A 24,774-nucleotide genomic window follows, 5' to 3' on the forward strand; every position below is an offset into this window, starting at 1 on the left:
GGTAAAATGTGGGCTGGACGTGGTACCTATTAGGTGGATTTGTAGCTGGTTGACTGACCAAACCCAAATAGTGCTCACTAATGGTTCCTCATCACCCAGGAAAAAAGTGACAAGTGAGGTACCACATGGTTCTGTCCCAGGTCAGTTGTTGTTCAATGTCTTTATAGGTGACTTGGATGAAGGAATGCCACAGAAGATAGAGTTGGGATTCAAGATTACCTTAACAGAGAACTGGGCCCAAACAAAATTAATTTCAACAGGGACAAATGTAAGGTTCTGCAGTTAGGCAGGAATATAAGATGGCTTGCCAGTAGTACATGCAAAAAGCATATAGGGGTCTTAATAGACCACAAGCTGAACATGAGTCCACAGTGTGATACAGCAACAACAAAAAGCTAGTGCTATTCTAGGCTGCATCAACAGAAGTATAGTGTCCAGCTCAAGGGAAGTAATAGTACTGCCCTATTCTGGGCACCACAATTTAAGAAGGATGCTGTATTGACAATCTGGAACATGTGCAGATGAGGGTGACCAAGATAATGAAGGGTCTGGTAACCAAGCCTTATGAGGAATGGTTGAGAGAGCTGGGTACATTTGGCCTGAATAAAAGGAGACTGAGAGGAGATATGATAACCTCCTTCAAAAATCCAAAGGACTGTCACATGGAAGATGAATCAAGCTTGTTTTCTCCCCTTCTGGAGGGCAGGACCCGAACCAATGGATTCAAGTTACAACAAAGGAGAATCTAACTAAACATTGGAAAGAGCTTTCTGGTGATAAGAGCAGTTTTATTGACTAAAAATAGTTATTTCTATACAAAACAAGAAAGCACCTGGATTATGACAGTGTACAGAATTCTGATCTACTTAAAACTGCATGCTAGCGTTGGCCCACACATCCATGTGCATTTTCATAAAGCAACGTAGGCACTGAAAAAATGCATTTCAGAAATTATCCAGAACTGGATAAATAAAGTTGTCTTTGAACAGGTAGTAAGCCAAACTTTGTCCAACACAAACCATCAAAATTAGGCCTGAACCTGTAAATAATACAAGAATATGTTAGGTTAGTATTAGGAGCAGCTCGCAAGAATTTTAAAATACCTGTTTTGCAATGGGAAGCAGCAATGTTTTGAGATGCATATATTTGGTTGGGCTATGTTTCAGGGGTTTTTATTTTACAGAGCAGACAAGTAAGAAGGGGGAATATGATAGAGGGGTATAGAATTATGCAGTGTGGATAAAGTAACTAGAGAAAAGTTTTTCCTTCCTCTTTCTTAATACTAGAATTTAGGGCAATCCAAAGAAGCTGAATGTTGGAAGGAAGTACTTTTTCACACAGTGATGACCACCGGCTTAGATGGCTTTCAAAGAAGATTGGACAAATTCATGAAGAATAAGGCTGTCCGTGGATACCAGCCACATTAACAATGTTCTGCCTCCACTGCTAGAGGCAATATGTCTCTGAATGCTGGTTGCTGGCTCTCACAGGTGGGGAGAATGCTCACAGTTAGTCACTGTGAGAACACAGTGCTGAGCTAGATGGGCTTTTGGCCTGATCTGACAGGGTCTTTTTTATTTCCTATGCATTATAGCTGTGCTATTTTGGATAATTAAATCATAACCATTTAACTCATACCTAAAGCTGCCCACCAGTGCAATGTCAGCGGGAATTCAGACATAACTGCAAAACGAAAAGTTACATTTTAGGATTCATGTCAACATGACAAAAATTACAATATTATGTCAAACAACACTGTAAAACCACAGTCACTCACACCCCAGTGCTAGAAACTGAAGGCCAGGAGCTAAATGGCACCTTAAGCCTAGGTTACGCGCACTACAAGGTAGGTGCGCTTTTTTATAACAAGAATACAAAGCTGAAAACGAATGAACTGCAGCTAAAATATTATGTTCATTTTTCACATGGGGAAAGTGAAAAGGGTCCTCATTTCCTTCCACTCTGAAATTTTAATCTGAAATCTTAGGCGCAATACTGCACCCAGTGCTCAGAAACTGCTCGTGCTAGTGAAATTCTGTCGCAAAATGCGCCTAGAACAATGGGAGTTTCGAACACTGCCACACCCCACTAGACATATGTAACATCAGCTGTGCAGCAGGTAAAGGCACAAAGGAACAATCAGGAGGTTAAAGTGGGCTCCTGGTAGTTCATTTACAAGTTTGGCTCACTGCCCAGCAGTGCAAAATCAGCAGGAATTCGCTTGTTCACACTAGGAAGTTCCCATCAGGAATTTCCAAACGCAGCAGAGGGGTCTCATCATCAGAGTTGATCAGCTTATCAATGCTGTCAGTGTGAGCCCGTCAGAAGTCAATTTGCAGCGCTGTCTTGGATTCAAACTACATCTGAAAACAGAATTTTCCCTCTGCAGATAGCGCCAGGCTCAGGGTTGCTTGCAGTGAGCATCCTCAGAACAATCCTGTGAAGAAGGCTAAGCAGGGAGAACCTAATGGCTGACCGAGTGGAACTTTGGCAAGAGCTCAAGACACAGAAGCAAGGACAAGCTAATGATCCAAGTAGTCCTTGTAAAGCCAAAGCATCACTTTAAAAAAACCTGGGGTAGTTGTTTTAAATCAACAATACTTCTTTTTCTGTGGATTTATTAACTAAACAGCATACGTACCAGCCGCAGTTATGGTGATGTGAATGACTGTAACAGTCACCGCATAATCCCAAACCCATTCTTCTACAACCAAGACAAAGAGCAGTCCAGAGATGAGATAGGTTATTTCCAGTGACACTAGAAGAACTAAACAAACAGAAAATGAGTTACAGTAGTGGATGGGAAGTTGTATCCTATGGCTGCTGCTAGTCCCAAAACTGCTAAATTATCCACTGCTTGGCAGTTGTATTTATCCTCAGCTCCAGGCTCAGTTTGCTAAGCATTCTTTGCAATTAAGGAGGCATACAGAGTTGCTATGGGAGACACGTATCTCTTTCATTCAGGGCCAGCTCTATCATTAGGGAGAAGTAAGCAGACGTTCCAGGCAGTAGACAGCAGAAGGCAGGGAAATGGCCTGTGGCCCCCTAAGCCAGGCTGCTGTCCTTAGGTTTGGTGGAAGATGCTGTTCCAGAGCCAGTGTTGAAGTAACATCTGGCTACCTGTCTTGACTTTTGTACATGGTCTAGGGGGAGACGCCATCTTGTCCCTTGACTCAGGTAGAAAAAAAGTCTTGCATTAGCCCTGCTTTAGTAATTTATGTGTATGCTTTGATTGGGGAGTCTGAATTCTAGCCACATGCTTGCACAATGAAATAATTCCCATGTGCTGCCTGTATCGATCTGGAAGTGGAAATCCATAACAACATTTTTAAAGGGATTTTGGATTTCCTCTGGTGATCCTCTTAACACCTTACACACCATGCCACATGTCTGCAAGACTGCCTTTTCAGCCCCACCATCTAAGATAATAGCAAAGTAAATACTACCAGGAGGTCACCTTTACTTTCAATCCAAAAGTTTGGAAGATGATGCTTTTCAAGGAAGGAGGTATGGTACAAAACAAAACAATCCTGAGGCAGCAGGATATCTTGAATTGTCTATGGATGCTGTACCCCTCAAAGGGGAGCAGAAAGATACACTACACACCACATGACTTCTCAATAACTTAGGATGGCTGACAGTTTGCATATGAACAAATTTTTGCAGACAGATTTCATTGTGACATTTTAAACACCATTAATACGTTTTTAAAGTACTTATTGTTCTGAATGTGGCAGATTTTCATAATTGCCACTGTAATTTCCCCCGCAAAAGTATTTACTGTAGTCTCCTGCCTGCCATGAACAAGATCCCATTATGCACTAAATTAAAGTAGTTTATGGGTACTTATTGTTGCTTAGACCAGCAGTAACCTCATGAAGGAAATGAACTTAAAAATTTACACAGTTAAATGTTGCCTTGAGCAGTTGGTTCTCTATCAAGACGGAAAGACAATCCACCTTATCCTTCAAGGAGCTGATCCTTCATCAGCCAAAATTAATAGTAAACATCCACTGACTTTAACAAAGACAAAGAGGTTTTTGAGCGATTAAATAAGATCCATAGTCTTTTTATATCCATTCTCTTACCCTCTGCCATAACTGCAATAAGATCTATGAAAAGGTAAGCAATAATACTTTCCTGATATTAATTCAGAAGTGTCCCTCTAATTTATTACACAGACCTTCAGCAGCTGCTCTGGTCATTACTGTAATTAATCTACTGCTCTCCCACAGATAACCCTGGACTTAACTGGCTTTCTTTACCCACACCAGCATTCAGGAAACCCTAGAGACCAGGAGATGGGAAGGAATCGAGGGCTCAGTGCTTAGTTTCACAATCCAGTCATTTCACCTCTCTTTCCTCCTCCTCGTTTAGTCTCTAGGATTTGGGGGAAGAAGGAGAAGCAAGGAAACCTGCCATCCCACCATCCCATCCAACTAATTCTACTGAAGCTGGCTCACATGATTTGCATGAAGAATGAGACAATGCATGGTCAGAAGTAAGAGCTCTTTTACAGTGGAACAGACTACCTCAAAAAGTAGTGGGCTGTCTGTCATCGGAGGTTTATAAGCAGAGGTTGAATGGCCATATGTCAGGGATTCTTTAGCTGTGATTCCTGCATTGCAGGGAGTTGGGACGCTTGGGGTCTCTTCCAACGCTACAATTCTAGGATTAAGGCAGGTAAGGCCACCAACTTGCTGAAGCTAAAGCACGTCAGGGTCTGGTCAGCATGTGGATAGGGAGCTTCTAGGGTTCCATGAGGGAACAAAGGAGGGATATAAATGTAAGACAATAAGTAGGAAGTGTTAAAGTCTCAAAAGTGGACTTGTGGTTCTGCTTCTGTGAATGGGAAACGCCCTAGCTTCCAAGCTAGTAACATTTGCAGGCAATACCAGATGGTGCCACTCAAACTCCCTCCAGCTGAGTCGCTGCTACATGCTAAGATGGAGACAGAGAGGCTGTCGTGGCACAAATCCAATCCAGTGCTCCAGAGGAAACAATCCAGTTCATTCACCTCACTGTCCTCTCACCCTTCCTCTTCTCTCTGCAGTGGCATGCTATAACAACTCAACTGGATAGAGGTCAGATAAGCAGTGCAGCCCCACCATGCCATTCGCTACTTTCTGCAGCGTACCAGCTCCCCTTTGTATAATATATGTTGAATCAAGGACAGACTAGGCAGTATGAGGAATTCATGACTGCTGCTAGTAAACAAAGCCCTGACTGCCATCATGCACAAAGTCCCTCACTCCTTAGCTCAATTTCATTGTCTGCCATGTGGTGATGGTGGGGACCAGGACTCTGAGTTCAGTGAAGGCACATGTTTACACCAGGTGTTACAAGGAACACACAATGTCTTATCTCCACCTTGAGGTAAAAATAAATTGAGCCATTTCCTCAAAAACTTTTTTTTTACTTTTTTAAAAAATTAGGATATACTCATAAAAATCTTGAATGGCTTAAAATCATTATATATAGATATATGTATATATATGTCACTTTCTATTATATGCTTCTGCTCTGAGACATAGATAAAATTATATTATCTGGTTTTGGCTACACAACTATGAAAGGTAAAAAAAAAACCCTGCTCTTCAAAAACAAGTTTATATAAAAGTGGAATTTGTCTGTAATAATCACCATTTTCCTGAGTTGCACATGGTCAACCCTATTTGCATTATGACTAGATTGGCAATCCCAAAATGATTAGCTGCTGTATTCAGGAATCCACAACAACTTAGTGATGTTGCTTTAAAACTTGGCACAAATGCTAGAAAGCGGTGCTGTTGGTTATTGGAAAAGTGTGGCATGGGTGCAGTATTGTAAAAGACCTGTGGGCTGGAGAGAGGATCTATAGACTAGAATGCTATAATAATCTAGAGAATACAAGTGGGTAAGCAGAGGTCAAGAGTGATGGAATGCTCATATTAGTTCAGTATGTGAGCAACTAGCACAGAGAGGTAAATGAAGAGAGTGAAGCTGCACATTTGTGAGTGCCATATTAACATAGATGCTGGTAGAAGCTGACAAAAGACCTTAGGGCCACTGTTGATGCTGCACTGGTTAATTTTGCCATGAAGCACTAATTGGGGAGCTGACACGCCAATTAGGAGGGTTACAACTACTTTAACATTTATCTCTGTTCTGTGATCTGCCAAGACAGATGACTTGAGTACTAAAGCACAACATATGTAGATGCAAGCTCAGTTACTCCCCTATTAACTGCTGGCTTCATCATCTTCATAATGGGGTCCTGCTCCAACCCCCTGGCATCTTTTCTATCTAGACACATTTCCCTCAGTGGAACACCCATTTGAAATGAGGCCCTGAGGGGCCAAGTAGGGCACAGTGTTTGCCCCAGTGACTCCATCTGAGGATAACCACCTCAGGGAGAGGAGAAAGAAGGAGGGTGCTCTGAATTCCAAAGCCTCCTAGTACAGGAAAAAAACAATCTACCGTAACTGCTTCCAATATGCCTCAGAATATTTAAAAGGTATAGGACCATGACTTTTGGTTGGGAGGTAGAAAACCTAATTTAGGATGGACCACAAAAACCACTTCCCCCACATTTTGAGGTGAGACCCATAAGAAGAGTGGTCTTGGGACTGCTCAATAGCTGTCACTCTGTCAGGTCTAAAAGAGCCAGAAATCTACAGCTCTCTGTGTTGCAGCCCTGTTTGGTGAGTTACAAGGGCTTTAGCAGGGTGGTGAAGTCTTTCTACCTGGCTCTTGGGACGCTCCCCAGGCCAGCTACACACTCTCTTTCTAGGCTAAACCCCTCACTAAAGGTAAAGGGACCCCTGACCATTAGGTCCAGTCATGACTGACTCTGGGGTTGCGGTGCTCATCTCGCTTTATTGGCTGAGGGAGCCGGCGTACAGCTTCCAGGTCATGTGGCCAGCATGACTAAGCCGCTTCTGGCGAAGCAGAGCAGCGCACGGAAACGCCGTTTACCTTCCCACCGGAACGGTACCTATTTATCTACTTGCACTTTGATGTGCTTTTGAACTGCTAGGTTGGCAGGAGCAGGGACCGAGCAACGGGAGCTCACCCCGTCATGGGGATTCGAACTGCTGACCTTCTGATCGGCAAGTCCTAGGCTCTGTGATTTAACCCACAGCGCCACCCGCACTTCTACTTGTACTACTTGTACCACTTGTACTTGTACTACTTGTGCTTCATATCCTCTTTGGGAGTTTTTGCCTGGCTGGAATGTGTCCTTGTTACAATTATTCTTGCCTGCCTGGATACAGAGGGGTGTGAGAGTATGTTTAGAAACTAGCCCACTGTACAAACTTAAAATGTGCAGTTTTTTCTGGCCTAACCAGAGGACTGCCCAAAAGGCAATGTGACCTTTAGACTGAGAAAGTTTGCCACATGTAGCCCAGACCCTCCAACTGTCCTTATTTTCCAGGGATATCCCTAATTTAGAGAAGCCATCCCAGTTTCTGATTTGATTCCACTTTTCCTTAGGATGTCCCTATTTTCATTGGAGAAATGTTGGAGAATAGGGAGTTATCCGACCTCCGAGCTGTCTGAAGGCAATCCTGTACAGGGAAGTTTTTAACAAATGTTTAATGTTTTCTTTTGTGTTTATATATGTTGGAAGCTGGCCAGAGTGGCTGGGGCAACCCAATAAGATGTGTGGGGTATAAATATTAAAATTATCATTATGGAATGGGGCATCCCTATTTTCATCGGAGAAATGTTGGGGGGGGGGTATGGTAGCCTACAGATGTTACAGTCTTCCTTAGACACTACAAGCTGTGGTGCTCTTACGCTCCAGAGTAACTCTGCCCGCCAGGAGGGCCATTGGCACCTCCTGACATGCAGGAATTGTAAAGGCTTCAGAATCAGATTGACAAAGTGCTGATTCTATTATCCAGCTACCAGCTTGTGATTTCCTGGCCTTGGACTTTTGGTTTCCAACTTTCTTCCAGTGCTATTTTCAGTTCCTTTTACCCAAGCCTTTTAAAAATGGTCTCAACAAGTGTTTGGAGGCAGGAGGGCCTCAGAAAAAGATGCTTGCCCAAAGCCATCATGCAAATTCAGATTTAAATCTCTGTTATTGCTTGCCGGGGTCAGGGAGGACCCAGTATATGCTAGAACATCATATCATTAAGACTGAGATGAGATTTGTATACAATAAGTCACTTATTACAATTACACATGGCTTTGCTGCCACCCCCCACCCCAAGTAACTAAATCACCTCCCTGAATGTTATTTTAATCTAAAAGCAAATCAGTAGCATATCTCCTCACATTTTCTGTTTCCATAAGTTTTTGAGATGTTTCTCAAAACAATTTACATTTTAAAAGGTTTCATTCATAGCGATTTAGCTTTCGTTTAAGGGAAAAAGACCATAAAATAACTAAAATGTATGTATTTAATGTAAATCACTCTCTTTTAGCCCAGAAGGGGAGCCATAATAGCTTTATAAAGAATCACAGCCAAGACGATTCACAGCTTATACAGCAACAGGAATCCACAACCAATCCTAGCTATTTGATTAGTATATCTGAATGATACATGTGCTTTCATATACCTGCTTTTCACATTCACGCTTAACATTTCACGCTTAACAAGTTCAGGTGTGAGGAACTTGTGGCCTTCCATATGTTGCTGCACTTCAACTCCCATCATGCCTGGCATTCGGCCATACTGGTTAGGGCTGACAGGACTTGGGAGTCCAGAAACATCTGGAGGACTGCTGGTTGCCCATCCCTGGTGTGCATGAATGGAATCTTAGGTGTATGCCTTCAGAAATGGGAACCTCCAGACCCACAATGTTCAGAACCCTATTTACTTTATTCATCTTTTTGTGGGCCTGAACCCCTTGCTTTGGGATATGTTCTTTTGTTTTGCATGACAGGAACATTTCCATATGAACTAGGAATGCTGAGTAATTGTGAGATGTATTAACAATGTTATCAGGGCTAGCTCTGGGTGGGCATCTCAAGTAGGGTCTCAAATGTGAATGCCCCCAACTGAAAAGTCTTACATACAGACCTCTGGAATCACATTGCTGGAGAAGGCATCGTAGGTCATCAAGAAATATGCAGCTAAGGAATCCCCAACATGTGGCTTTGCAGCCTCTGCTTGAAGACCTCTCCATTCTCCACCTCAGTAACTGGTTCCACTGTCAAACTGCTATGTACTTTAGTACTTCACTAAACTTTTTTTTAATGATTTCAACTGTTTTTAGTTGTTGTTTTAATGTTTTGTTGTTGCTGCGTCTGCCACCCTGGGCTCCTTCAGGAGGGTGGGATATAAATTGAATAAATAAATAAATAAATACCATTGACTTGAAATTAGTAATGCCATACAATATGAAATTATGAAACCATGAAGCAGATATGGGGAAACCTCAGGTTCAGGAGTCAAGTGCAGGCCTGATGGTCTTACTGTGTGGCCCTCATAATTTTGCCCAGACTACACAATCCCAAGCCAAACCTCTCACGAGTCCTGCTTTACACCTTCCTTGAGTGTTTTTGCCAGGCTGAAATGTGCCCTTGAGCTCTCATAATGTCTCTTCCTTGCGTGTGTGGAGGATATAGGGCTGTGTGTACAAACTACTCTACTGTACAGAGGTAAAATTCACATTTGTTTCTTTCCTCACTTTTGCCTATGGCCCATAGAAGGATTCCCTGAAAGGAATTTGGCCCTCAGTCAGGCTGAAAAGGTTTCCGCAACCCTGCTAACCCTGCTATAAGATGATACGATCTGTATAATACTTAAACTTCATTAAAAAAATTCAAGTGTTTGAAGTATTTCAATAGAGAAACCATCTAAGAATAAGACCATCTTAAGAATAAGGACTTCAAGGAAGAACATTTACCTAAATAATATGAGTGAATCCAGGATGGGCTGGTCTTGAAGTCAAATGGTGCCAGTCCATCCAACATCTGCAGCCTGTGAAGAGTTGGACAATTTTAAAGTTTATCCCAGTACAAGAAGCTTATGATACTAAATCAGGCAAATTATTGTGCATGTGTGCTGATTTCCTAAATGCTTTTAATGTCTTGCTAAAGGAATTTTAGCTAATTGTTCTACTTTTCACAGAAGATGTTTTAAAAGCCATTATGTATGTATTTTACAGTGAATTCAAGAATCCACTCTGTATGCTTATATGGACACATTTAGCTACCATACAATGTTTTATTATGCTAAAGAATTCCACCCAAAGTATCTGAGGCCATGTTTGAGCAAAATGTTGTCAGCATTGCACTACATCTGTAGTCACATAGTCATTCATTCATTCATTCATTCATTCATGATTATTGCCAAAGTATTCCTACCTGAACGCTGTGAAACAAAAGCATAGGACCACATAATACACAGAGTAGAATATGATCACACATAGTAGGAGATTGAGCAAAACAATCTGTAAAGGAAAAATGACATGAAGCTCACTTTCAAGTTACCCAGAAAACAATAACTCAGCAGTAAGACATCTTACCCTAAACTACTACTACTACTACTATTATTATTATTATTATTATTATTATTATTATTATTACTTTAGTACCTTTATGTCCCTCTTTCTTTCCTATAATGCAACTCAAGGCCATCTGCATAGGATTTCCAAGCAACCTCATATCCAAGCCCTGACCAGACCTAAACCTGCTTAGCTCTCAGATCATTCCCTAGACGATTCTATGATCTTGCAAGCAACACTATGAGGTAAATCCCCATTAGTGCCATTTTCCGTAAGGGTATTGAGGCTGTGAGAAACTGTGCAATTACAGACTACAGTTTACTAAATGTCAGTTTACTACAATAAACTCTTGGTAAGCTTGTCCATTTTGAACATTTGAATATTATTTTCTCCTGCTTGCCTGTATTTCTGATGAAGCAAAAACATGTGCTGGATTTTCATCCCTGTTTGTTAGGGCAACACAAGCTGATGGGAAACCGCGTGCACAGCTTGCTAAGCTACCACTTTGTAGGACGCAATGACTCATTCTTGTGTTCATGGCTGAACAGAATCTTGAGCAAAGGCCCAAATCCCACAACAACAATTTGTTCTCCATCCACCTCATCTCATGTTTGCAAACTTCATGCAGCAGACCAAATAAAACTCTAGTTGTCACCACACTAGAAACGTTACAGTTACTTGGAGAGAATCCTGTAAATGATAATAAAACGTATGTGAAAGATTTAAAGAATGAACTCTCTATAACTGGATGCCAAAAGGCTATTTTAGCTTAAGGTTACCAGTCGTCCCCGGTTCCCGGGGACAGTCCCTGGATTTACAAATCAGTCCCCTGACAAAATGCATCTATTTAGTAGGAAGTTGAAAAGTGTCCCCGGATTCATTGGAAAAAAATCTGGTAACCTCATTTTAGCTGGTGGCCAAATGCTCTGGTCCTGATCCAAGACATCACTTAATCACAGAGTGATTAGTAAGCCTATATGTCAGGCATAGGGAAACTCAGCCCCCCAGATGTTTTGTGACTACAATTCCCATCATCCCTGACCACTGGTCCTGTTAGCTAGGGATCATGGGAGTTGTAGGGCAAAAAAATTCTGAAGCGCCCAGTTTGCCTATGCCTGCTATATGTCTTGGTATTCTACCTGCCTCCCATCCCTGCTGCCATATCTGGTGCATTTCAAAAACTTTGTTCTGTTTAGAAATAATAATAAAATAATCCAGCATGCTTCAATGATTTGTTAGTTGCAATTTGGTGCTTTTCTTCTGGGGGGGACTCATACCCCTAAACATTTTGCAAATCTAAGTTTGACCTCATTGAGGGGCAGTGTTTCAATATGAGTAAGAAAATGAGAGTACCCCTAAACCTATATATATATATATATATATATATAATATAGAGAGAGAAAAAGCACTGTTTGAAGCTATTCTATTGAAACATTTAGAACTACACCAGATCATGAGGATTGGCGGCATTTATAACAGTTTCTGTACAAAGCAGCAATTAATTATGTTTCAGGAGCTCCAGCCAATGTTAGAAAACACTTTCAAACTTTACATTTTTTTTAAAAAAAATCCTCTTTATGTCCCAGCAGTTGTTATCAATGCTTTAAATTATTTCCCACCTGCATCACTAATTTTTTTAATGTTTGTTTTTTTCAAGAGTCAAAGAACGACAAATGAATACAAGACAGCTTATTGGAGTAAAGGCAATGGTTCTTACAAATACCTGCCATATGTCGCATATAGCAAATTCTACGCAATGACCTTGAGTTCAATGCCAACTTGATTTTTGTTACCTTAGTCTCAGCAATTTTTATCTTGAGAGCCATGTACACATGATGAGCAAAAGAGCAGTGATGCAGTTACATTTCTCATACCAATATCAGCTGGAAGAAGCCTCAATTTTTCACTCACAAAGCACTACTGGGTGTGCAGTGTGAGACGGAGCAGAATAGCATTATTGGATTAAAGTGAACTGGGGCAAAAGCCATCTGTGAGCCAACTCTAAGCTGCTGAAGTCCAACCAGACAATCCTTAGCAGCTCATTAAAAAGTCCAAACTGCTTTTCGACATGCTCAGCTAAAAAAAACCCCACCACATCTTGCACACTTTGCTATTATGAAACTGCACGTAGCTAGTATTTTCATTTTTTCCCATTTTCTCTCTATGGTGGGTGTTTGATATCAGTTCACAGAGGAGGCACGACTGTCCTGTTTTTTATATCTTTTGCAAATCATAACATACATTTAATATCACCATTTACAATGAACATGTATGTGTGTATATATGTGTGTGTATTCACACACACACACACACACACACACAGCTTGTGTTAAGGCCATTGATTGATCTCACCTGGTACAGTCTTATGCTGACTGGCAATGTAATTCTGAAAACCTCCTGATCTGATACAGGAGCTTATTTTCAAATGGGAAATAGCAGGGACTGAACACAGGACCATCTGCATATCAAGTATCATATTCTCTGAGCTATGGCCCCTCCCTGAGGCCATAACTGGAAGTAAACAATAATCAGCTGTAATTGAATTCTTTTTTATATAAAAGCAAATACTTTTTTATCATAGTTAGATCAGAAGTACTTAAATGTGTAAATATTGTTTTGCCAAGGTATTTTGACTCACTGTTGTTTTCTTTAGAAAGACTGGTACGTCCCTTCCCCGCCGTCAACTGATGAAATATCACTTATCTGTGAAAGCTTATGCTACAATAAATTTGTTTAAAGGTGTTACAAGACTCCGCTGATTTTGCTTAACACAACTACCCTTCTAAATTTGGATTTGGGGTCATTTATTTATTTACAAAAGAGGCCATAAATAACAACATAAACCAGCCAGCATGACTAAACCGCTTCTGGGGCAACGGAACACCGTGACAGAAAGCAGAGCGCACGGAAATGCTGTTTACCTTCCCACCACAGTGGTACCTATTTATCTACTTGCACTTTGATGTGCTTTCGAACTGCTAGGTGGGCAAGAGCTGGGACAGAGAAATGGAAGTTCACCCCGTCGCGGGGATTCGAACCGCTGACCTTTTGATCGGCAATCACATGAGGCTCAGTGGTTTAGACTACAGAGTCACCCGCATTCCCAGTAAACATGACCAATGGCAAGGGATGATGGGAGTTGTAGTTCAGTAACATCAATGGGTCCAAAGGTTTCCAACAACTGCTCTATAGCCATTTGTCCTTTGAATTGTGCCAGTTAATTTATGCACAAAAATTTATGCCATTATAAATTTGCTGGTCTTTAAGGAGCCACTAGACTTGTTGATTAATTGTTTCAATCAGTTCATATACCACTTAACAGCATTGTTTCTAAGCAGTGTAAAATGAGGTTACAAAAGAGATACAGTAGAAATAATATCAGAGGAGGAGGAGGAGGAGGAGGAGGAGGAGGAGGAGGAGGAGGAGAAGAAGAAGAAGAAGAAGAAGAAGAAGAAGAAGAAGAAGAAGAAGGAGAACAGCAGCAGCAGCAGCAGCAGCAGCAGCAAGGCTTTCTTAACATGTCTGCTGAAGTAAAAACAACAACAACACAAAGCTGTTCACCAAGCACCTGAATTTCCATGGGAGTGAGATGGGGGCTGTCTGATCTCAGCCGGGAAGAGATCCACAGAATTAGGCCCACATTACTGAACCCATGGCTCCTGGTGGATTTGAACTGTGTGCCTGAGCATTTATCCATGTACACACAGTAGCTTTGATATTAAATGAGCATAATTTAGTTCACAGAAAGAACATTTACCACTTCTCTTTCCTAAGACCACCCATCCGCATCTCCAAGCCTCTCTGGAGTACTGGAGAGTCCTTCTGAACAGAGGGCTGCTGGAGAAGTCAATAATTTAAAATCAGGTGGGAGTCCACCTGAGTTTGGGCTCCCTTTCTGCATCCCATATGCTGTTTTCTTACTTGTGGGGGTGGGGGCTGATGTTCCCTCCCTGCTTTGCATTTCACAAAATGTCCCTTCTCCTGCCCACCTGCACTTCAAGCATGTGAAAATAATTCTGTTCCTTTTTGACCTTTGTCAGCTTTTGTTCATAGGTGCTGGGTTCGCTGCTGCCTGCTGTTTGCAACGCTTTCCATATTGATTGAAATCAATTGCCTTTTCAAGTCTTTGCTATTAATGATTACGGTACAAACTCCCAGGAAAGCTTAGACAGGCAGAACAGCTGTTTTAGGCTATAATCCAAAACTTGAGTATTTTGAAGTAACTCTATTGATTCTGGAGGAACAACTTCAAGAGTAAATGACTGAGGATTATGATCTTTCTGTTTCTGAATTTGAATGAAAGAGCCTGAGTGCTTATTGTTGCTGCTTTTTTGATAGCTTTTAAATCACTTTGAAACGCTTTGGGATGCATAGTGAAGTCTGCTGTACAAAAAAACCCCTTGGTTTGTGATATTACAATCATATGAAGAATACCCATACGCTGTTACTGTTAAGTTGTGGATGAACATATCAGACGACACAGCGATTCTTCAAACAGCTCTTGTTTATTCACAGCCCAGAACAGAACTGAACTGAAGGGTTCAGTCAGCCTGCTTATATAGAGCTCCACTACAATGTAACTGTAACAATTTTCTAAAACTATCCAATCACTGAACGTCACTTTCGATCCCTTATTTGCATAACTATCTACTATATTCCCCTGCTGGCCCAGGGTGAGAACTTCAGTACATAACAGTTACTAATATTAAAAGCTTAACATAATCTGCAGGTATGATGGGGGGGGGGTTGTCTGTGCATGGGGCTGTAGCTCAGCAGTAGAGCCTCTGCTTTGCATGCAAAGAGTCTCAGGTTCAATCCTTAGCATTTCCAAGTAGGATTTGAAATGCCTTCAGCAAGCCTGAAACCCTGGAGAACCACTGCCAGTCAGTGCAGACAGTACTGAGCAAGATAGACCAATGGGTCTGACAAGTTGGACCAATAAGACAGCTTCCTTTGTTCCAGCAAGAAGGTGTTCCTTCTCATAATTCTTAGGCTTTCTTGTATATCCTGTCATCACTTGAGGGCACAAAGCAACCAATTCATTGTGTAGATATGCTGAGCCAGTGGTGTTTTTGCTTCTCAGAAACTCAGAAGAAAAAGAGTATGAGCAAACCTTAGAAACATTGTTTTGTAATTCGGTCTCTATAGTTGGCATTAGTCAGTACACTATAGCTTAGTAATAAACTATTTCCATTTTGTTATCCCGTAAGATCAATTGCTTTAGAAAACCCTTGACTAGACCAGAACTAACTCACTGCAGATGATATCAAAATAAAAGTCTAGGTTAGGCTGAATAAATGGTTTGAGTGGCATAATATTAATTGAGATGGTGTTGAGGCATTGCCAGAAGCTGAACTCTAGATCCATATTATTAAGAGTCTAGGACGGGCTTCCTTAACCTCGGCCCAACCTCCAGATGTTTTGAGACTACAGTTCCCATCATCCCTGACCACTGGTCCTGCTAGCTAGGGATCATGGGAGTTGTAGGCCAAAACATCTGGAGAGCCGAGTTTGAGGAAGCTTGGTCTAGGATTTGGAAGATGGAAGAGGAGACAATATAAATCCAGGAAATGTTGAAACTTTTAAGCAGGAAAACCCAGAAGAGTAGCCTACAGGAGTTTCTGAGTGATACCCAGCATCAGCCATACTAAGAGTAAACCCAATGGACTTAAGTGGATTGAAATTAATGGGTTTACTCTAAGTACAAGTAATTTTGGATATCATCAGGTCTGGCCCAAGACATTTTGGCACCTGAGGCGAACCACAAAATGGTGCCTTCCTTCCCGCCAGGGAAGAAGGAATGAGTGAAGATCTACATCAGGAACGAGGGGGAAATAAAGACCTACATTGGGACCTGATGCTCCTATGGATCCTGCTGCCAGAGACAGTTGCCTCACAGGTGAGCTGGCCGTTGACCAGCAAGACTTCAGGCACTTCCTATACCTAGCCAATCCAGAAGCAGTTTTCTGCTAACCTATTAATGTCAGCAGTCCTGGAGGTGCCATACCAACATATTTTCTGTAGAAAATGGTTGCATTGAGTTATAGTCTTTTTTTCTCTCTCTAAGGTCTGGTGAAGTTATTAGCATAGTCTTTTAATAACAGTATATCACAAAGGCAAAACTGGGAGACTACGGAGCAAATATGTTTGTAAAAGAACAGCATGATTAAGAAAAAAAGCCCTATAAGAATATAAGTTTATGAAGTGAGAAAGTTGTGTAGACAAATGAAGTTAAACCTAATGGGCAGTATTTAACTAAGTTTAACTCAGAATGGACCGACTGAAATTAATGATCATAAATGAAATCCATTAATATCAGTCTCCTCAGATTAAAATTTAGTAAAATACCACCCTTCTCTATGATGTCATGTGAAATGCTAAGAATCAAATAGAAAGTTCTTTTGAACATGGTACGTTATTGCATACCATGATCGCAGCAGACCTGCAAGTCAAAATTGTCTTGCTTGTGTTCAAAAGAGCTGCCACTAGAGGGCAAACATAACTGATCAGGTTAAATATCCAAGTGACTTCAGGCAGCAGTACTTCGCACAACTAGGCCACGCTAGACATATTGCATCACCATCCCCCTAGGTGTATTTCCACAAAATGATGTCAAGGCAGGAAAGAATTTGTTCATTTAAAACAATCTTTTGCTGTCAGCATGTACATATGAAAAAACTGTTAAGTTCATATATATCTTGTTGCTTCTCTCTCTGACCTCTTCATTGGAGTGACTTTGGTTGCATTCACACAAATATTTTAGGCCAGGACTAGGGAATCCATGGCTCTCCAGATGTTGGGCTACATCTGACCATCCCTGACCATTCACCATGTTGGCTAAGGCTGATGGGAGTTGAAGTCTGACACTATCTGGGGAGCCTCAGGTTCCCCACGCCTGATTTAGCCTGATATAGTACTGTTCTAAGTAATCTTTAATCTTATCATTTGTGAGCTAGTGTAATGTTGTAAGCACCTTTAGTCATGCTATTTTTTCTTTTCTCCTCTAAATTTATTCAAAGTGTCTCTGTGCTGAACTTGCAACTGCTCACCTTTCAAAAAGAAAATTTTATTATTGCAGTTTTGGAGAGGATATATAAAGATTTGCATTGCTGAAGGAGTGAGAGCAATATCCAGAAATATTTTGTCAGTGATTCCTATCCCTAATAGTTTTGCATTTTGGGACTATTGCTCATATCTTCCTGAATATAATAAATTCTTAAAGTGAGGTTCCATAGATTGCACGTGCTCTACCTTTAAAGATCATTCTCCCTCTGAAAGAATTCTGGGCACTATAATTTACCCCTCACAGAGTCACAATTTCCAGCAACCTTTTATAAACTACAGTGCCCAGAATTCTTTGAGGGGATGGGGAATGTGCTTTGAATGTACTTTAAAGGCAAAGTGCGTACACAGGCTTAAGGTAGCCCTCTGAGCCTACTGCAGAGAAAAGCAACATTTCTGTATGGAACGTTTAAGGCTAATATTGTGGTGATGGCTTGCCTTTTACAGATTAGTGATCCGGTCCATGAAAGCTTCTGCCACAATTCATTTGTTATTCTTTAAGGTGCTACAGAATCTTTGCTGTTTGTTCTTATATGAAATGAATCACAAGATTATTGCTTAAAACTGCCAAAAGCTTTTTTGGAATTAGCTAGAACAAGGCAATCTTTGTGGGTTTTGCATGAATAATATGGTTATTTACTGACAACCGAAACAGGAAAAAGTGTTGCTGTTTTCAATAAGACTTACTCCTAGGAAAGTGTGCATAGGACCGCAGCCAGTGCAGTTTTAAATGGTTGTGCTTTTCATTTTAAATTTGCTTTGGATTTCAAATTTCACTTTAGAATCCACTGAAAACAATTCGTAAAAAGCCCAGGACTGTACAGATGTTTCAAATTTTGCTGCAGCATCTTCAGTAAAAATTTCATTTCATTTATTCAATTTCTATCCCTCCCTCCCTAAGGAGACCAGGGCAGCAAACACCAAGGAGGTAGAACAATACTACTAAAAATAAAGCAAAGTATATTTAAAAGATTTAAAAACATCTAAAAGCATATAAAGCAGTCACATTCCCTCACAGCTAATAATGTCAAGGTTGCCAGGAACAGAATTTTTCAGCCATCAAATGCCTGGGTAAACAGGAATATTATTAAGTTCCTCCTGAAAGTTCATAGTGAGGGAGACAGATGCACCTTTACAGGGAAGGCATTCCATAAGTGAGGTAGTTCCACTTAGGGTCTTCTCACAGGTCAGTGCCAACTGGGCAGCCCCTAGTGACAGTACCACCAATAGTCCCTCCCCCGTGCCAATTATATGGCCCAGGATATTTGAAATTAGGAGAGGTACTCTTTTAGGCACTTGGGCCCCAAGCCATTTAGGACTGTATGCTTGTCCTGGGGATGCGGGTGGCACTGTGGGTTAAAGCACAGAGCCTAGGACTTGCCGATCAGAAGGTCGGTGGTTCAAATCCCCGTGACGGGGTGAGCTCCCGTTGCTCAGTCCCTGCTCCTGCCAACCTAGCAGTTCGAAAGCATGTCAAAGTGCAAGTAGATAGATAGGTACCGCTCTGGCGGGAAGGTAAGTGGCATTTCCATGTGCTGCTCTGGTTCGCCAGAAGTACCTTCGTCATGCTGGCCACATGACCCGGAAGCTGTATGCCGGCTCCCTCGGCCAGTAAAGCAAGATGAGTGCCACAACCCCAGAGTCAGTCACAACTGGACCTAATGGTCAGGGGTCCCTTTACCTTTACGCTTGTCCTGACATTGTCCTGAATTGGCTTCAGTAGGTCACCAGCAGCCAATGCTGTTCTTTCTGGACTGGTAACATATGGTTCCTTTGGGCTCCCCCACTTAACAACCTAGCAGTCACATTTTGCACTAGTTGTAGCCTCCAAAAAGACACAAATGGTCCACCTCCTGTCTCCCATTACATACTTTCCTCTTCCCAATACCTTGGCAACAGTGACTCCCTGAACCTGTCCCACCTGCTTCCTCTGACCCAAGCGCATGGTGCTGTTGTGATTTAAAAATCACATCCACAAAATATCCAGAGCAAATTTTCTCCATGTTTCCTCCCAAAGTGAACTTCCTAACACATTGGTTGTCTGATGGTTGGCGAATGACCATGGCAAATACTTCAAACTATGGATAAAGTATGCAAACAGGATCCTTAGAGCCAAGGGTACCATCTCTAGGGGGCCCTGGGGGCCCGAGCACCCACAAAACATTTCACCGCAGGGCCCCCGATGCAACTTCTGATGCCTCACAAACCACCGGGAGTCATGAGACCTCAGAGATGCTAAGGCCACCGGAAGTCAGGTTCTGAGGCCATGGGACACGTGACATCATGACATCATGCTGCAATGTGATGCCATGACATCACATTGTGCATGCTGGGTACCCATAACCTGGGGCTGAAGTCGGCACCCCTGCTTAGAGTCCATCGATTCTCATACTCAGGGCTTTTTTCAGCTGGAACTTGCTGGAATTCAGTTCTCAGGTGGGCACCATTGCCACTGCGTGGACAGGCGGAGTCCCCAGATCCCGAGCAGTCCCCCCCGTCATGTGGAATAACGACTCAAGACAACGTGCTATGGGATTAAATTGGCCACAACTTTATTAAATTTCAAATGTGGGTAGACCTTGGCTCAGGCATTGGGCGTTCTCCCTCCCCAGTCCCCAGCCGGGGACCTAGGGAGCTTCAGGGTTATCCAGTGTGTGTGTGGGGGGGTGGGCCGGTTCTGGAGAACATATGTTCAAGCAGAGATAGCCGCCCCCGTTACACTGCCGCAGGGGAGAGCAATGATGACATTTCGGCGTACGGTCAAAGCCTCCCTTCAGAAACCCCTTTAACGGGGAACCCTGGTATCGCTGCCGCAAAGAGGAAGATGGACTAAAGGATTCCGCCCAAGGCCTGATACCGCCACCCGAGACCGCAAAGATTGCGCTCTCGCCGCCAAGACTACCTACATCTGAAAAGCCCCTTTGCCATCCTCCAACCATTCAATCAGGCCATGCCTGATGTAGCTCAGCCAACGCTCGTTACCAAGGTCCGATAAGTGCACGCCATCGGGCCTAAATAGCTCCTTCATGTAAACTTTAATGTTGGGGTGTTTCACGACCCGACCTCCCATGCGAGTGGTTGCAGAGCGCACTGCCCTATTGATTTTTTCAACAGTGTAATTAAGTCTAGTGGGTTTGATGTTGCCACGCCATTGTAAGCATGGCAGAAGTTCTGACCAGAAAATCGTGATACTGGGGTGAGTGGCATGCACGCTTTCCAGGTCTGCAATCGCTGTTTTGATCAGAATTATGCTTTTACGAACGATCAAGTCATTTTCGCCGAGGTGGAGCACAACCGCATTTGGCGGGTGGCGTAACGCAAGTTCGTGACGCAACCGAGGCAGCAGGGCATCCCATCGCATTCCACGTTGTCCTAACCAGGAAATGGAGACTTTTGGCTGCAGACCCAGATGTTCTCCAGCTGGACCGGGGGCGGCATGGGCGGCCGCCCAATGCACTATGCTGTGGCCGAAGATCCACACACGTTTGGGGGTTGAGCCTGAAAGAAAGGATTATATGGTATCTGTCAGTGCCTGCTGGTTGTATCTAATGTAGCCTTTGATTCCCAGGTAAGATCCTTCCTCTATTGTGTGGGCAGGTAATCCCTCCCCTACCTGGCCTGGTCTCCTTGGCACCGCTTCCCCCAGGTGGGATTGGACATCTGACTGAGGTAGGCGGAGACCTCCAGGTATCCCACCTGAGGGAAGGCAAAGCCAAGCCTATGCTGATGGAGCCGCTCCAGATCCACGGGCTGCGCGTGTCCACGCAAAGGGCGCCCCCCGTTTTATGCGGGGAGCGGTCATTCTAAGAGAATGAGGGAGGTGTTCGTGGTGAGTTCCGGCACCCTTTTTTAGGGTGGCCTAAACACTGAAGGAACCACCACAATATTACACGAGTCCACTCACAGAGGGAAGTAAATCAAAGATGTACAGCTTAATTTGGCCCTACATCTTTTACGGAAAATATAAAAGAAAGATTGTGAGGAAAGAACCATGTTGATAAGCCCTCTGCAATACAGAACAACACAAACCCAATGTGTCAGAGTGATATCAGGATAGAAGATAGGTTGGTCATGCTCTGTACAAGAACTGATGCTGTTTAAAACATTTAGATAGAATTTACTCATGGGGGGGGGGGGGAGTTGGAGTAATATCTCAGTGTAGAAGAAAAACCTGAATAGGTTGTTTTTCCGGTATGTGGAGTCAGTGGTGTAGCGTGGGTTGTCAGCACCCAGGGCAAGGCAAGTAATTTGCGCCCCCTAACCTAAGGGGGCAGAGAGCTGCGAGTGCGAGCGCGCCCCCCCCGATGTTGCGCCCGGTGCGGCTGGCCCCCCCCGAACCCCCCACGCTACGCCACTGTGTGGAGTTTGACTAAAAAATTATCAGAAAACAGAAATCTGTGTCTTTGGAAAGCAAATTTTGGCTATCTGCAGATGGAGCTAATTTTGTCACATTGCAAAACTGAGTGACCCTGAGTTGGTCAGCCTGACATACCTTCCAAGGTTGTTGTTATGAGGATAATAGGGGAAAGGAGATTATTTATGTTACCTTGAGGAATAAAAAGAATGACTAATCTAACACAGAGCTAAGCATCCTTGATTAGATGGTGATTTCTTTCTTTTAACCAATCAAAACCAAGGTTATGAAAACAGTTACATTATCACTATCTACTGAAGTCAATTCATGTTAATGATAAATAATTAATATTGAATAAAACAGGCTTTACTGTATGTACATGAAAAGCATGATGTACATACTAATAATAGACTATCTCAGAAAGTATGGGGAAACTGCAAGATCAGCAGTTAAGTACTTGCAAGGAGTCCACACATTTATGCACACACTAATTAAAGTGCTTTGAGCCTTTCTTACACTATTTGTGTGCATGTGAGTACGAGCTTAATGAAATTTTTTGAATGCTCAGAAATCCTATTGTTAATGTAATGGAGGATGAAGCAAGATGGTAGATTACAAGCATATTTTAACTTTCATATGCTGCTGTTGTCACTTGTGATGCTTTACCTAAAGCAGGTGACTGGCCCTCCATCAAATTTGAGCTGTATAGATTTAGTTCTAAGCAAGTAACAGAGCATTTTCCCTTTTTTAGCTGGAGGGGTCAAGAGAATCTTTACTACAGGAGAAATCTTTACTTATGGAGGAAGGGAATGTAATGAGCTAGAGCTGATAATTCAAGCAATTTTCAAACTATGTGTGAAAAGGCCCTTAGGGTATATCTGCATTACAGACTTAAATTGGTTTTGAATAAGAATGGTTTCCTCTGTGGAATTTTAAGAACTATAGGGGCTAAATTCCTATAGATTGGGGTAACCAATGCGGGGCTCTCCAAATGTTGTTGGACAGCTCCCATAATCCCTGACCATTGGGCATTACAGCTAAGGCTGATGGGAGTTGGAGTCCAACAACATTGGGAGGTTACCAGGTTGGCTATTCCTGCTTGTCACCTTCACAGTGCAGGGAACAGCTGGTACTGCAGTGACTTGGGGGGGGGGCATCTATCAGCTATGCTGCCTATAATCACAAAAGATTGCTCCAGATTATTAACTGAGTAGGGTTGCACCAATATATTTGAGGTGGTCAAAAATACTTTAGAACAACACAGAGTAAACCTTTGCAACTGCTCCCCCCATTCCAGTAAAAATGCCACATAACCTTCTCTGTCCAATATTGAGCCAATGCTACTCTGCTTTATTTGTTTATTTGTTCATAGATGGCATTAATTTATAGCCCCATCATTACAAAGTTCTCTAGAAGGCTTACAATAAATAAGGTGGCCTCAATATGTCTGGTGCTAGTAGATGTTACTGGTGTGGCAAGAGCAACCCTAAGCCAGTATTAACATACAACCATCTTGCATTAGGGTATTTCTGCTTCTGCACCAATTTCCTCCTGGAATTGCCACTCTTTGTTCACTCACTCTTATGGAGAATCCACATGTTGTCATTCTTGGCTTCCTGAATGTGTTCTCAAACTTTCTACCTGCAGGGCCCACTTGAGGCTGCTGAAAGTTACTAAGGCCCACCAGTCACAAAATAGTAGTGCAGGGGTAGAACAAGTCACAAAATGGTGACGGATGCAAGGAGACTTTGGTATAACTACAACTGGTAATTAGTGGCATCACCTTCTAACAATATCTAATCCATCTTTGGAAATTGCTAAATTATTAGCCACAGAGTTCCATAGGCCAGCTTTCCTCTAAGTACAGACATTTATCTGAGGTATTGTGGCTCAATCTCTGTTTTTGTCAGCATTTGCTTATCCAGAGGCTCTGAGTGGAGAAGGCCTTTTCTTTCATATTTTTCGCTTCTCACCCCCACATGCCCTTTACAGTATTGTTTAACTGTTTCCTGTAATTTCTTTACCCATTCTCCTTCTACACTAAACTTGTACCTTCTTGTACCTCCCCCCCCCAGCAATTTCTTTCATTCCTCCACCCTTTTACATCCGCATCTTCCTCCTATATAGCAATAATAACTTTCCTGTCTTGTCCCTTTTCTTCCTATTCCCAGTTTAAGTAATCAACGTCATCATCAGAAGCCACTTTTCCACTGTCCTTCAAGGCCTTCTCTGACTCTTTCCCTCAGGGGAAGGAAACTTCCTTCCTCACCCTCTGCTTGCCACTAAACCTCTAGGTCATGGGTAGGCAAACTAAGGCCCGGGGGCTGGATCCGGCCCAATCGCCTTCTAAATCTGGCCTGTGGATGGTCCAGGAATCAGTGTGTTTTTACATGAGTGTGTCCTTTTATTTAAAATGCATCTCTGGGTTATTTGTGGGGCCTGCCTGGTGTTTTTACATGAGTAGAATGTGTGCTTTTATTTAAAATGCATCTCTGGGTTATTTGTGGGGCATAGGAATTTGTTCATTTTTTCCTTCAAAATATAGTCCGGCCCCCCACATGGACTGAGGGACGGTGGACCGCCCCCCTGCTGAAACAGTTTGCTGATCCCTGCTCTAGGTCTCCTGGGCATCTTTACTCAGCATGCAAGGAGTTGCTGGTGCTGGCTGTTAAATCCAAAGGCTATGAGATGACTAGAGGGTGGAATCAACAATTGAGGAGGCACAAGGCAGGCTGTGGCACTGAGACCCACTTGAAAGCAAAGCCCATGGTCCACTGCTTGAGAAGCATGGTCCACTGCTTGAGAAGCATGTCCCCACTGCATTCTAGAGCTTTCCTGGGAACTGTTCCCAGTGTTTCCCAGACATGTTTTGTGGTGATTATTTTGAGAGAAAACTTTATTGCAACGCTGATCTAA

At 42.6% G+C, this 24,774-nt stretch overlaps 1 protein-coding gene across 1 annotated transcript; it reads right to left on the reverse strand.

Moving 5' to 3' along the window:
- Positions 1 to 835: 835 nt before the first annotated feature.
- On the reverse strand, positions 836 to 24,443 carry TMEM244 (transmembrane protein 244). The gene is made up of 6 exons (XM_081000650.1): positions 23,438 to 24,443; positions 10,303 to 10,388; positions 9,843 to 9,916; positions 2,642 to 2,767; positions 1,639 to 1,683; positions 836 to 1,039 (listed from the first exon to the last, which is right to left on the reverse strand). Exons 1-6 carry the CDS (start codon positions 23,462 to 23,464, stop codon positions 945 to 947), a joined length of 453 nt encoding a protein of 150 aa, XP_080856776.1. The 5' UTR covers positions 23,465 to 24,443; the 3' UTR covers positions 836 to 944.
- Positions 24,444 to 24,774: the final 331 nt, after the last annotated feature.

The sequence above is a fragment of the Podarcis pityusensis genome, assembly GCF_964106645.2.
Source record: "Podarcis pityusensis genome assembly, chromosome: 3".
NCBI lineage: Eukaryota > Metazoa > Chordata > Lepidosauria > Squamata > Lacertidae > Podarcis > Podarcis pityusensis.